At 40.9% G+C, this 15,460-nt stretch overlaps 2 protein-coding genes across 3 annotated transcripts in view; both read left to right on the top strand.

Annotated features, from left to right (window-relative positions):
- Nucleotides 1-3,354: 3,354 nt before the first annotated feature.
- sall3b (spalt-like transcription factor 3b) lies at nt 3,355-10,346 on the top strand (the record flags this gene model as incomplete). Its single annotated transcript, XM_080837415.1, has 4 exons — nt 3,355-3,433; nt 6,202-9,048; nt 9,348-9,688; nt 9,951-10,346. The coding sequence occupies 4 exons, from the start codon at nt 3,355-3,357 to the stop codon at nt 10,344-10,346; spliced, it is 3,663 nt and encodes a 1,220-aa protein (XP_080693541.1).
- Nucleotides 10,347-12,109: 1,763 nt separating this feature from the next.
- atp9b (ATPase phospholipid transporting 9B) overlaps nt 12,110-15,460 on the top strand; it is a gene marked incomplete at its 5' end in the record, with an annotated part of 34,414 nt that continues 31,063 nt past the window's right edge. For both annotated transcript variants that reach the window (XM_080837417.1, XM_080837418.1), the window contains 2 exons: nt 12,110-12,189; nt 14,217-14,390. In XM_080837417.1, coding sequence (XP_080693543.1) covers nt 12,110-12,189; nt 14,217-14,390 — 254 coding nt within the window. The remainder of the gene's footprint in view (nt 12,190-14,216; nt 14,391-15,460) is intronic.

The following is a 15,460-nucleotide window of genomic DNA, read 5'->3' as shown; positions in this document are numbered from 1 at the left end:
TGAAATACTGTATATAACTATTTACATAAATACTTATTTTTTTAATTAGTAAGCGCTTCTCGGGATAGACAAAAAGTGTTAAAGCTGCCTTTTGTTGATGTATTAAACATTATAGCCACTGAGCCATGTAAGCAGAGGGACTTTGGAGAAGGCCTCATTGGTATGCATCCCACATAACATCCCCCCCCCCCCACACACAATCACCCCTGTATTGCTTGTTGCAAATTTATACCAGGATGTTGGTTTAGAATGATTCCTTGAGAAAAGAGAGTTTTTTTTCCAAGCAAGTGTTCGCTTTCATGAGCAAAAGTGATTGAGGCACACAAACAAAGCTTTGTTTTCAAACCTCGCAGATGTATAGCCAGGCCCAGCTTTGTCCCCGTCCTCTAAAAGGTACTAGTAGATGATTTCTGTTTCAAACACAAGCTAGAGTTGTTAAGGAGGGGGAAAAATTAAATGCAAGCCCAATATTAAGCTGAGCTTTCCCAGGGCTATGTTTTACACCCCCGAGAGACCTCTTTCTATTTAGAATTCTGAAAGAGCTTGGAGTCTCTCCTGTAATGTTTGTTTGGGCTCTTTAAAATGGCACTCTCACCAAATGTGGAGGACCTCTGGAGTACTGAGAGTTGATTCTTTTATTTTATTTTATTGTTTCCCATGATTGAAAGCTCCAGGCTTACTAAAAAAAAATAAAAAAATAAAAAAAAAGTCTAAAATAAGAATGCTGCCACTTCTGTAAATGCATGGTTTTAAGATTTACAAGGAACATCAAAAAGCCGTTACAGATGATGTCACCTGAATTGGCCGTTCAAACTCCCTGAAGTCAGTGCTCTCAACACAGAGCTCTACAGCAGCACACACTGCTGTTTACGTCATTTCATCACTACCCTGTCTGAATCCTGTCTATAGGTTCAGGACACACAGCTATAATCCTTCATAATGTACTCCAACTGAATAATCTTCTTTCAGCTATACTTGAGATGCACTTTTACAAAAGACAACCTCAAATTGGCTTACATATAAAACGTCATAAGGGGAAACCAAGATTAGCTAATGCCAAATATTCTATTTTCATGTGCATAAGCTGCTTAAATCACTGCCAGACTGTGGTAAATTATTCCACTGATCAGGGGGATATTCAAACCAATTCTACTGCCAAGATGATAAACTCATTACAACACCCACACTACGAATTACCACTGTATTACCAAAACCATATCTGTTTGATTATATGAGTGGAAAAGGCAGATATAAAATCTGTGTCTAAATGATTGCTAATCTCCACTCTTTTGTGTGTGGTGGTATTTATGAATTTGATGGTTGGTCACATCTTTCAATCCAATCCAATAGAGTTGTGGTTGTTTGATCCATATATACAGTATATGAAAACATTAAGGAAATTATCAAATAATTTATGTATATTGGATGGATATTGTTGACCTATTGATGGGGGCGCCAGTGGTTAAGGGGTTACTTAGATAGTAGCCTCCGCCATCGCTGTATGAATGGATAGATGTCTGAGGCATTAATGTGTCAAGCGCTTTGAGTGCACTATGAGTAGAAAAGCACTTTATAAATGCAGTCCATTTACCATTTCACCATGCACAATACAAACACTTAATAGTTTTATGTTTGCACTTTTTTCTTTCAGAAAGTACATGGTATTATTTACCATCACCAGAACTATACGTGTTGTGTGAGTATGTTGTATTATGTCCTTATATTTTGCTCCCCTCTGCATACATCTTTTTAAGACAGTCCTGTCCGAGTGTAGGTGGGCAGCATGATATGTAGTTACTCAGTGAATGTACCTGCTGATATAGCCCTGTGTCCTTCCCAGTGCGTTTCTGCTTCTGTGCAGTGTGTCCTGGATCAGTATCTTGTCTCCCACACTCCCACAGGAAAAGGTCACACTGGACATAAAGGCTTACTGTTCTTTACATTTGGTCTTATATAATGAAAGCAGATGAGGGACAGAAAGGATACGTATTAGATGGCCAAAGACAGATTTCAGCGTAGTGCTGTTTGTTTGGTCCCTGTTTTGGTGTCCTGGTTACATATTTTTAACTTTCTTGTCATAGGACACGGTATGAAGCACACAGGAAACATTGGACACGCAAACACCTTTAGACTTGGAATTTCTTTCAGTTTACTCAAGGTTCAATAACATGACCTACTGAGGTTTGTGCAAGAGTATTCTTACAAGATATACTGAAATGCTGAGTTAGTTGTTAAGTTAAACATAAATGTCAGTCATAATTCAGGAACAAATGTCAGCACATCCTTAGATAGTTTCAAAATAAATTGCGCCTCTAACTACGGCCAATCAAGAGCAAAACACTTGTGAACCTGATTTGAACATGGAGTAGTGGACTGAGTAGTGGACTGTGGTCTGGGCTGTAATGACTGAGTCAGGAGTTCTTGAGTGGTAAATTCCAGTGAATATTTGTCAAGGGCTGATCCACAAGTGTGCAGTTGTTTTCAGTCCTTCCAAAAAGAGTCCAACTATTATCAGCTAAGGTTTTCGGTTTTGGAGGTGTACAATGTTTAGTGGTATTGCCACATAGTTGTACACTTCTAGTATAATCCTAGTGTTTAGGTACCTTTCAGCTCCATCACACGCAGGGTAATTCGACAAACAAGAACGCTGTTGAAGGCTTTGAGAGTGTGCCATGAAGACATTCAACCTTCTATGCGCCTTCCATGAATGCTGACTTTTATAAGCCAGCTGACAAAGTTTTTTGGCGCTGGTAAATACATACTACAAAGAGATCTTCTCTACATCCCTTTTTGTATGAGTTTACATGTTAAGAAAGCTAAGGAAAGAACGCTAAGGAAAGAACGACCAAAGTAAAAACTAATTTGGAGACGGAAAAGATTGCAACCCTCCACAAATACAGGCGTTCAATAATATCCACACAAAATCGCTTTTGGTTATACAAATTAAATAGCCTATGTGTATTCTGTGTATGACATGGGACAGTTATTAACGGATAAAAAGGACAAAAGGTTGCTCAAAGTAAGTCTCATCCCAAGTACTCTCTCGTCTAGACCTACTGTGTGACCAGAGCGCACTGAGCAAGGACGCGAAGCCTATCACCAAGTCCATGCCTGATTTCCATACCCGTGGACGCACAGACTATTTGTTGGCATTCTGCCACGCCCTCAGCGATCGGCACGAATAGTAATTCATTATCGTCTGCCATTATTATCCCGACATGCGCAATCTGCACAATGGCATCAACGTCTCGATAATATCCGATATTCACTGACCCAACACTCTGTTGCGGAGAGCGCTCGCCTGATGTCGATGCATCCACGGAGAGCAGCGCTCCAGCGCAGAAAACCAACAGCATGTCACGCCGAAAGCAAGCGAAGCCGCAGCACCTTACGTCGGAAAAGACAGCGCTCATTCCAGTTTCCGCAGATGAAGGTATGCAATCAGTCTGCACGATTAGACTTTCAAGATACTTTAAACCTCTCTCCTGCTAAAAATAATTTAATTCAGCGCCTGCGCAGGTATTTGATCTGTTCGAGAGTTGAAGATAACGTTTCATTTTCATCATAATAAGGACTTTGAAATTGTATAATAAGTTACCGAAGGCCGCTAAGAATGACAATACTATCAATGCATTGCAGCTGCATTAACACTGAAGGCACTTTTTCACCTTTGGTTAAGTTTTTAAAATGTTTACCTCAGAGGTTTCCTCTTTTCTTCCTTTGGTTTTGGTCAAATAGGCTACTTGGTTTTATACAGCTGTTAAACTCCCCGTGTGTGTGCTGTTTAAAAGCTATGACCGGTTGTTCATCAGATAAAGAGTGACCATTTCAGTATGACTACAGAAAGTAGTAACTGCTGCAGAGCAGTCTATAAAGGCCAGCAATATTAAAGCCGGCATTTTTGACCGCAGAACATTGCAGCTAAATTGATTAGGCTATTCTAAACTTCTGTTAACTGTTAACACGGAACGGCAACACTCAGTGACAGTCACTCGGCGACAGATAAACCACTTTAAAAGCTTTAAAATGTGGCATTATCCACAGAGTGAAATACGCACTCTTTGTTATGGAAATATGTTTGTTTACTTCACCACATTCCATTTCTTACACTTCAGTTGTTTTGAATGCACCGGTTTCTCTCACCTTGAAAACCTCTGGAGTATTCAGCAGCACGAGTTTTCTTTTTTCTTTTATTTCAAACTAAATTCTTTGAGCCTTTTGGATATCAAAATTGATTTTAAGATTGTGTGTTTTGTGAGCTCTCTCCAAGAGTATTCATTTCAGTCTAACTAACCCTAACCTTAACAAAAAGATAATATATACATTGTAGTAACTGAATGACACTTTATCACTCCGATGATAAATTGTTACATTTATTTCTGTATGATATGAATACTGAACTCAACTTTTTCTGATGTTATTCAGTAAATATATATCATTGTTTTTTCATCTGAAGTCATTGTCAAGTTATCTTTCAAAAACTTGAATCACTAACATCAACAGTTATTCAGTTACTTAAAACGTGAGATTATAATATTCAGTATAAACCCACATTTGTCAGGTGTCAGGACTCATCAGTATTTTTCTTGAGGTACTACATTTACATGGGGCACATTATCCACCATTCGGAAAGATGTTTTATGGTAGTAACACTATGTCTCAATGAACTTAAATTAATTTCCTTACAAATTCTCATACGAGTCAAAATTGCAATCTGTTTGCTGATGGTAGCCTGCTCTGTTGACGCTGTGTCTCAGACCTGCAATAAGTGTCAAGTCTACAGTCAGTGAAAGTAGTGGCCCAGAGCTACTGAACTATGTTGTCCCTTTGGCAAATCCTTGTTAAGAGAAGGGCTGTGTTGTGATTCGAATAAGGATTTTCAGAGTAATGACCAAAGTGGATCAAGTGATATCGGTGGCTTTCCCTTGGTTGTGTTTTGTTACTTGCTGTGTCGTGTGATCTGGTATATTTCTTAATATAGGTGCCAGCTTTCCACCTGGCTTCACTTTATGTGTGCCTGGTGAAAAAAATATTCTTGGACTGTTTCTCTCTCTCTCTCTCTCTCTTTCTCTCTCTCTCTCTCTTTCTCTCTCTCTTTCTCTCACTTCCTCTCTCTCTCTCTCTCTGACTTTGCTTTATTAGAATTGTGATCTCTCCTTTCTTGTTTACATTCTCCGGACCACCCGCAGTCATTCTAAAGAGCTGTGGCTTTTTAATTGTTAACGGACCACCTCTGAAAAAGAGGTGGTTTATCATGTAGTTATGATTTGGGCAATGCATTTCCATCGCTGGATTACCTTATGACCACCTAATATGGTTCAGATGATATTTATTTTCCTCCAGTCTCCTTTTATTCCTTCTTTTTTTCATGTAAAAAAAGACGTACTAAAGAGTGTTTAAATAATGTATTGAGTGGTGATTAATATTAAAAGGACCAATAACATTGATGGCCACTGAATATCAATATGATCTCTTTGTATGAATTACATGATGCTGGTTCTTCTCAAATCTTGTAAGCACCAACTTGACCTTATACACAGGATTTTGAATTTTTGATCAGAGATGATTATGCTCTTATGGTAAAGACTTAGTCATTAATGTTGGAACTACAATTTAGCTACTGACTTTGAGAATTTGCAAACTGTAAGAGGGGCCACACCGTTTTGGTAGTAGAGACTTTGACAGACACACGTCTTCTTGAGCAATATTTAGTTTATTTTTAGTACTTTTAGTACCCAGCATATTTGACAATTACTATTTTTTTGTAAAACTGTATGCAGATATTCTATAAATCCTCCCTTACTTTAAAAAAGCGTACCTATAACAATTATAGGATACAATAATGGGCTGTGGAAGACCATCACAGAAGTCAAGGACTACATTCCATTAAATTAGTGTAAATTAAATCAGGATATTTGATTGCGCTTGGGGAATTGAACTGAAGCAAACAAAGAGTGAGTGTTGATGTACCGCGATCAGGTAGCACCCTCTGCAGCTCGTCACTCCATTTGATGGATTATGCAGTTAAAGTAATTAGCTGAGTGTAAAATGTGAACTAATACAGTAACTCTGTCTCAGTGATTGGAAAATTGGGGTGATTGATTTTTAGGCAGTGTTTATCCATGCATTGAAAGTAGAGTGAAACCTGATATCACAAGGGATCTCTATTCACACTCTCTCTCATTTATTTCCCTCTCACAGGCCTCTTGAGAGGATCCGATCAAGCGAACAGAGAGAACTACAGTGGAGGCGAAAGGACACACGCCTCTGAGAGTTCCTCAGTGGAGTTACCTGCGTGGCCGCACCTGTTTGAGCATTGCGTAACAGTCACAGGAGAGTCTGCTACCCTCGTCAAGCAAGAGGACATGGAAACACCTGTGTCCTTGGAACCCCCACCACAGATTTCAGTCAGCTTCACCAATCAGTCAAACAACATGGAACCAAAATGGACTGAACAGGCCCAGCAGAGCTCAGTGGACCTTGTGCAGAGCGCTGATGGAAAGGTTGAGGACCACATGGGTGTGGTTCTGGAATCAGAACCTCAAATGTACCCAGAAACACAGAAGTGTTCATATTTGTCAGTAACCAAGGCGGCTGGTGCTCTAGTTCAGCCACCGTCCACCATGGCAGGCTGCGGCATTCCCAGCTCCAATGTAACTCTGGAGATCCTGCAAAGCACCAGCGTGGCTGTGGCCCAGTTCTCCCAGAGTGTCCACTCCGAGAGTCTCAGTGGAGGGGAGGGTGCTGCCCCACTCCCTATGATTTTGGATCGCTTGCTGGACCTGCAGCAGCAGCAGATCCAACAGCTGCAGCTAATTGAACAGATCCGCAATCAAGTGGCCATGTTGAACAAGGAGCCTATGCAGGTGGCACGGAATCTGACCTGTAAAGGATTGTCCTCAGCATCTGGTCCTCACCAGTTACAGGCAGTGCTCACACAGCCTGTTTTTCCCCTCTTGGGACTGCTGCCCCCCACTGTAAATGGACAAGTGTCTCGGGTGGAGGCAGTTGCTTCATCACTGTCTTTACATCCGAACACTGGACAATCTGCCATCAGATCCATGGTCTCATTGCCCAGTTCTAACCACTTGTCCTCTGTTCTAAGTATGACCTCATCTGCAATGCCCCCATACAGTGGTAGCACGACACCCGTCACTGGAAATCAGCCAAACAGCTCTGCAGGTGTGCACTCTTTGGAACCAAACAATGTCCAGAATAGTTATAAATCCTCCAGCCTTCCACTGCTCCCTCCAAGCCCACCTGGAGGCATTATTTTTCCTAACCCCTTGGCTAGCATAATGGCCACAACCAATGCACTGGATCCCCTGAGTGCTCTTATGAAGCAGCGAAAAGGCAAGCTCTCTAATGCCTCTATATTCGATAGCAAGCCAAGCTCAGATGACTCTTTCTTTAAGCACCGGTGTAGGTTCTGTGCCAAGGTGTTTGGCAGCGACAGTGCTCTGCAGATCCACCTGCGCTCCCATACAGGGGAGAGGCCTTTCAAATGCAACATATGTGGCAACCGCTTCTCAACCAAGGGAAACCTAAAAGTCCACTTTCAGAGGCACAAAGAGAAATACCCGAATGTCCAGATGAACCCTTACCCTGTGCCGGAGTACTTGGACAACATACCCACGAGCACCGGGATTCCTTATGGGATGTCTTTTTTTCCAGACAAAGCAGTTACCACATGGCTGGACAGTAAGCCTTTAATATCATCTGGCCAAGTTTCTGCTGGTCTCCATCTGCCCTCAACTTTTAATGGTACGGAAAGGTCCACTGATTCTCTGAGTAATGCTTCCTCAGCAGGATCTCCTCCTAAAGCTTGCAGTGCCCCAAGTGAATGTACGTCTTTGTCTCCTAATTCTGTTGAGCCCAGGAAACCTGGGGATACGGTGTCCACACCATGTAATCAGGTAGGAGAGGTTTCCTCATGCTACTTGACTGGGGCAGGGGAAGGATTTACCTCTCAGAATGATCTCCCAACACATATTTCAAATGCTGGCATGACTATAGTGTCTCTGGAATCTTCCTCCATCCAATTCACTTCACCTAGGTATTCTTCACAATCCTTCAACTCAGATCAGACATACAGCAAACTTCAACTGGATATGGATCCCATGGAAACCTCAGAGACCTCCAAACTGCAGCAGTTGGTAGAAAACATAGATAAAAACACGACTGGATCCAATGAGTGTGTGATATGCCACAGGGTACTCAGTTGTCACAGCGCTCTGAAGATGCACTACCGCATTCACACAGGCGAGAGACCGTTCAAGTGTAAAGTGTGTGGTCGAGCGTTCTCCACCAAAGGAAACCTGAAGACCCATGTCGGGGTCCACCGTGCCAAGCCTCCACTCTGGGTCCAGCATTCCTGTCCAATATGCCAGAAGAAGTTCACAAATGCTGTTGTGCTGCAGCAACATATACGCTTGCACATGGTGGGGCGTTTACCTAATGTGCCCCCAACAGATGCTCTCCAAGAAATGGATACAGATCTTTCTTTGGATGAGAACAGCTTTGACAGCATGAATAATTATGATGAGTATGGCCAAGATGATGACTCTTTAGAGGTAGAGGATGAGAACAGCGAGGGTGGAAATCTTGATATACATGTAAACTCCTTCTCTGGTTCTCTGGGGCATTTTATGTCAAGCCTCTCTGAGACGAAAATGCAAAAGACAGCGACTGATACAACAGCCAAGGCTGATCTTTCATGTCAGGCTGCAGTGCTGGAAAAAGGATCTGTGGATCCTGGCTACCTGACAAATCATTTCTCAACCTTGGATGACAGAGAGAAACATTGTCTGCAGGGAACTGAAGCACCTGAATCCTTGGATTCCACACATCTTTCTTTATCTCCACTTCACAATGACACTAACACAGAAGACAGCAACAAACCTCTACTGAGAACGTCTATCACAGATAGAAGTGTTTCACCCTACCTGGCAACTGAGAATGATACAGCCAACAGTATGGCTGAAAATGCGAAAACAACTGTGAAAGAGGAGAATCTAGATTACAAGCTTTGTTCAAGCAAGCAGCTTGGTAAGACCCAATTTAGGGATCACACTTTTCTTGTAATATTTTCAAATTATTGCCCACATGCAATTTTATAGTGGCTGCATATTTGTCAGAGCTACATGCACAACCTCTATTACTTTTGTACTTGGAACACTGACTGTTTAAGAGAGGTGACTGTTTTACAAATTGTATCTTTCCCATCCTGACAAAAGTATATAAATATATTCAGCTAATAAAAGTGATTATGCAGATGATGTGCCTGGCACAAGTTGTTTACTTACCAGTAAGAATCCTTTGTGTCATTTTATATCTATTTTGTTTAGGAATAATCCATGGTTCTATGAGTCCATCAAATGACACAACAAAGAGCAAAATGGCGCTATCAGGGACCAACAGGCCATCGCCCAGTGGGAGAGAAGAACCCAACATGCACAGTGGCCCCCAGGCCCAGGTGTTCACACCCTCAGTGGCCAAACTTGAGATCTCATCTCTCCTTGGAGCCCCTCAGCCACACCGCACCCCAAAACAGCACATTTGCACAATGTGTGTTAAAACCTTTTCGTCAGCGAGTGCATTGCAGATTCATGAGCGGACACACACCGGAGAGAAGCCGTTCGGCTGCTCTGTCTGTGGCCGAGCTTTTACCACAAAAGGGAATCTCAAGGTATGTGATATAGCATAGCACTGCATAGCATAGCTGTGCTACTGTAGTACCTCTACGTGACTGTGAGGAGCTTACCTCACCAGATCACCTTAATATGACATATTTATATGAACCTCTTGTATTTAGGATATTAACTTTGACAGAACATGTGACAGACCACTTGTATTAAGGATATTAACTTTGACAGAGCAAGTATGTTATGTACAAGAATGCATTTTTCCACAGTTTGTAGAGTTTTCTGAATATTTATTTTGGTTATCAGGTGCACATGGGCACCCACATGTGGAATAACATGCCTGCCCGGAGAGGACGACACCTGTCTATGGACAACTCTGTAGCCTTGCTGGGTTCAGATGCTCTCAAGTTAACAGAGGGTTTTCAGAAGGACATGGCCGCGAGAGCCATGAGTGTGGACCCAGGCTTCTGGAACCACTATGCGGCAGCTATCACCAACAGCGTGGCTATGAAGAGCAATGAGATTTCTGTCATTCACAATGGAGGTGCTCCCAACCACCATGGCGTGTCTATTGGCTTGAACAGGGTGAATTCAGGACACAGTCCCCCAATGACCAACTTCGGGAAAAAGAACAGTGACAGTTCAGTCAGCCAGCACTTCTCTATGCTTATAGACAATAGCAAAGAAAATTTTATTAATTAGATTGAAGTGAGTGGTGATGAAAAATGAATGGATTTCGGTATGATTCAGTTCGAAAAGCTGTTGGTTATTGAGGTTCATTAGTGTTGAAGCAATCAGAACAAAAAATGTTGGTGTGGTAAGGTTTTATAATTTGCCTTTCAATAATTGCCCGGTTACTGGATAGGACTATTTTAAATTTCAACAGTCTTGGATTTCATTTTAAGTTTAAGTTTAACTTTGTTTTTTAATTATATTTTAATTATATTCCCAGTCATTCCCAGAATGTCGCCTAAGTACCTTCTCAAATGTTACACTTAGTGCATTACTAAAAAGTCGACATTGCTGTGTGTTCTGATTTTGGGGTTGTACACTTCCAAGTGTTTCCTTTTTTTTTTTTTTTTTACTGTTTGTGTTTGTGTTAATCAACTTCATGCAACTGTTACAAATGCACATGTTGAAGCATAAATCATGCCGTTGTATTTCTCTCCTTATGAAGAAGTCATGAGATGAGCTATAACAGAAAAGCAAACGTTGATGCACTACCTCATGTATTTTAGAGACTGGTTTGTAGGGGAGCATTTCCATGTAGGAAATATCAATCTTTTGGTATCCACTGTATGTAAGGGATAAGGACTGTACAATCATTTCAACAATACCATTTTTTGTACACATTGGATGTTCACTGAGCCATGCTACTGGCAACAACAAATTAAAATTTAAAAAAGGGAAAGCTAACTTTATGTCTGTCTCAAACATTCTTGTCAACAAAATGATTATGTGGCATTTTTATTGATTAAAATGTATCTCACAGAAGAGTCTCGTGTCTACTTAAGAGTGAAACTTTTTTCCATATTTCTACATAGGCCCACTTGTCGGATATGGCCGGAACGCACAGGAACTATTCATGGTACAGGTCTTTGCTTTTCATTCATAACACAGAAATGGCAGATTTGTGTTTTTATTTAAATGGAAAGTGTGAAGGTTTGAAGTTGGCAGAGTCGTGCTCTGCAGTTTACACTCACAAGCACACTATTTATACAGTGAATTTGCTTTGTTGATTCATTGACTCCGAGTTGATTGTTGCAATAGTTTGCACAATTTGTATTAAATAAAAGCAAACAAAATAAACATTTGATTTGGCAAATAATTAGTTTGCTAAACCATGTCACACATGACCCTTTGTAAATATGTATATTTTGTCTTTTATGGACCACAGATCAATTAATTGGCTAAGGATGTCACCAAAGCAATGAAATGAAAATCACAAAAGTTGCAAGTTGTTAATGGAGGAAGTTAATCGTAATGATTTCAGCCAACAATCCCTTCAGTGTTTTTCCTAAGACCCCAGGGGGGAAAACTTAACATGTTCTGACCCTCTAACAGGAACATTTCAATGCTATAGTCCAGTGATCTTCACAACTGACATCATCAATAGGCCTAGCGTAGTTCTAGACTATTAGGCCTACAACGAAAAAACACAGTGGTTCAGATTTAATTAACTATCTTCTTGATCTGGATTATGACATGATTTCTAGATAAAGTAGGCTGACTTGTGAAATCTCTCATATCCTGTAGGCTACTCTTTAAAAATTGCCAATATGCCTAATCTGCTGCTCAACATTGGGAGTGTTGGCAATAGCGTACCTTCTGAAAGTCTAGTAGCCTAATAACATGAAACAGAGAGCAACTACATAATAAGAGTCTGTGAAGTAAAGGCGAACCCGAGTGAAACGTCACTTCTGTGGGACATGTCCTGACGTCATTCCATACACATTGCAGCCAACATGGCTGACAGCATCCCGTTAAACCCAGTGCGGAAAAATTCGAAGAAAATTGCGTATTACAATGCTGGCAGAGCTGCTAGGTACGGGATTTTTGTATTTTCCTTTATGTCATATTTATTTCTAAAACAGTTTTGAGTTATAAGTGCTAACGACTATTTCGTGTTTTGTGAAACGACGATTAAATTGAGGATCCTGTGTTAGGATTGGTAGCCAGCGCCAGCTAGCTGATGTTTGTTTCACTTCAGCTCTTTAGCTAACCTAGGTTTCCTCATGTGAGACAAACCTTATCAACTGTTCAGCGAGCGGCATAAGGCCTGAACTACGAGACCCCGAGCTGAGTTTGTTAAAATGAGCAGTCCACCGATTTCGAATCGCTGACAAGCTGGTTGTTTAGTTTAACTTAGCGAGACTACACTTCTGTCACATGATGCTGGCAGTGCTGTGGCATCACGTCTCGATGTTTTGGAGAGGACTCGGCCGTGGGACTAGCCTGGCTGCTTGTCGATATTAACTGCTTCCCCATTCTTTTCAGAAGACAAAGACCTTAAACATTCTGTGCCAAAATATTTTCCACCCACACACGCTCTCCTTGTTCACGTAGTTGGCCCCAAGTTTGTGTGCATTAAACTGACATTGGATAAGTCAGACGTTACAGATGGCTGGTATTAGTAACGGTTCTGAGGTAGTTAGAAAGTAAGAAGCACATGACAAGTCAATGACTCACTGGCTGCTGATCACAACTCTTTAATTTGTCAACACTTTCACGTGAATTGCCATTTGTAGCCTATATAGGTCAGTTGACATAGTCTGACAGTGCTTCTTCCAGAATGTTAAAGGGTTGTGAATTTGTAGAGAATGTGCAACTGAAATAATAGCTCAGATGATTTCTTTGTTTTGCAGACTGCTGAGAAATGAATTTCAATTTCTCTTGTTCTTGTTTAGAATGTGTGGAAGTATGCAGACCCTTTGGACAAAAGCTTTCACATGAACAAGTATAGAAATGGGGGCGGTAACGTTACATCATTGTTACATCTGGTTGAATGAAAACACAATGTTGATACTGAACTCTTTAAATTTGGTCTGTAAAATGATGATGAAGATGATGATGACAACGATGATTTGTTCTTTGGATTGACAACCCAGTCAGGTTGTGTTGTCTAGTATTAGCCTAGAGACAGCTATTGAACATTTATTGAATGCATGTAACGGAAGTTAAGTTAATTGGATTAGGGCAGTCTGTACAAGCTATCCTCGACTGCTGTTAAGGAATTTGTACCTTTATCATCATTTCTTATATCTTTTGTGAACATCAGTGTTATTGGGCATTTGTTATTTGTATTTAAACTGATATCTCCCATACATAATATGTCAGTGTTTCTTCATTGTATTTGACCCAGGCTAATTGTTTAGATTTAAATGCAATATATGGCCATTTTTTAGGACTATTGATATTGATATAGCCTAATAGATCATTAAAATGTGCTCAGTAGTAAGTGTGAGAAATATTTGTGCCCAATTAAAGTATCTGATGGCCTGTCTGACTCAGAAATAGGTCTTGGGGAAGAAAAAGGGCAAACATCTCTATTGAGGCAATTCAGGCTCTAATTGCTGACATCCAAAACCTCCCCGAACTGAAATATCCAGGGTCTTAGCGGCGGGAGAAGGATGAATTTGCCCGTCGCCTGTCTGTGGCGCGAGGCGTAACTGATATCCTTCAGGGGACAGCGCTTGTCTCGGCATGTCACAGTGCTAGCCTCCGAGTGAGCTGATAGGCCACTGACATGCATGCACAAGGACAGAGTTTTCCGAGGGACCTTCGTGACCCCCGTTTGGAAATAAAAATTCTTGCTCAAATGTGTGCTTTTAAATTTTACTCTACTAGAATGTAACTTTACTAGAAATGTCGATGTTTTAAGCTTTTAGTATGCTTGTGCATTTTAGTGTGCTTGTTGGAATTTGGAACTGCTGGTGACGTAGGCTTACCTTCTTAAACTTGGTTCAAAGGCGTTTGGTTTTGATTTGCATGATCATCTGTAGCCTATTTTCAGACCAAAAGCTTAAATCGTTTTCCCTTCCCTCATTTCACACATTATGTGTCCATCCTCAGGTACCAGGCAGAAGACGAGACCTCAAATCTGGACGAGATGCCCCTGATGATGTCTGAAGAAGGCTTTGAGAACGAGGAGAGCGACTACCACACGCTGCCCCGCGCACGCCTCAGCCAGAGGCGGCGAGGCCTGGGCTGGTTCCTGTGTGGGGGCTGGAAGGTCCTCTGTGGGAGGTAAGGGGGAAACTCTACACCTGCATTGCCCTGTCTGTGGACAGAGACATAGAGACATTTCTCCTGCCTGGGCTGTTAAGTAAAGTTCTGCTTTGACTTAGGCTGGTCAGTGTCAAATGGGGAACCTGACTCTTTCTGAAGCCAGACACTCTGAACTTGTACAAAAAATTATAGATAGCTTTAACCTCATTTCATGGGTTTTGGTGAACCGTAATGTACAGTACTGTAATGCACAATTTGTGTATGTAGTAGCATATCAACCGCTGTTCTTTTATTATTGTACTAGGGATGCAAATTATCGATTAATTCATGAATCATTAGTTGATAATCTTATCGATCGACTTTCGATTAATTGATAAGCGGCGTTTTTCACCTGAGTTTCAGTGCTTCAATAGGGCCTTTACAAATATCAGCTAAATAGTTGTGTTATTATATTACATTACATTATGATAATTATATTCTATTCTATTCTATTATACATTCCTCAAGTAATTATGCATTAGGAAAAGAAAGCAGAAAAGTTTTTTTTATGGTATAACAAAATACATTCTTTAATTTAAAACAAAGAAATAAATTATGGACTGGCTCAGTTCTTGCATTTGAAACAGACATAAAAAAAAAAAAAATAGAAGAAATTAAATAGAGAGCCAAACAGAATATTATTGAGCCTATAGATTATGAAGAAACTGCATCTAGGCTATTACAAGCTACATAGCCAACACAACTCTCTGAAGTTTAACTTGCGCTCACGGTAGTGAGGGATAGATTAGTTACATTCTTAATGGCAAGCCATCAGGCAAAGGTAAGCTAGCCCGCTAACGAGCTAGGTATATAATATCATTAAGCCTGAGTGAGCTAGTCCGCTATCAAGCTAAATAGCCAACTCAACTCTTACTTACTTATTTACTAACTCTCATGAGCCAAACTCGCGGGCACACGTTAGCGCGGGAGTAGACAGAGATATTCATATTCATAGCAAGGTGAGCTAGCCCGCTAACGAGCTAGGTAGCTAACTCTATGAAGTCTCAGTGAGCTAGCCCGCTAACGAACTAATAGCTAACCTGAGTTTT

Source organism: Sprattus sprattus (genome assembly GCF_963457725.1).
Source record: "Sprattus sprattus genome assembly, chromosome: 4".
NCBI classification, from domain to species: Eukaryota; Metazoa; Chordata; class Actinopteri; order Clupeiformes; family Clupeidae; genus Sprattus; species Sprattus sprattus.
The sequence above is the reverse complement of the archived record's forward strand: the minus strand, read 5'-3'. Positions and strand labels throughout refer to the sequence as shown.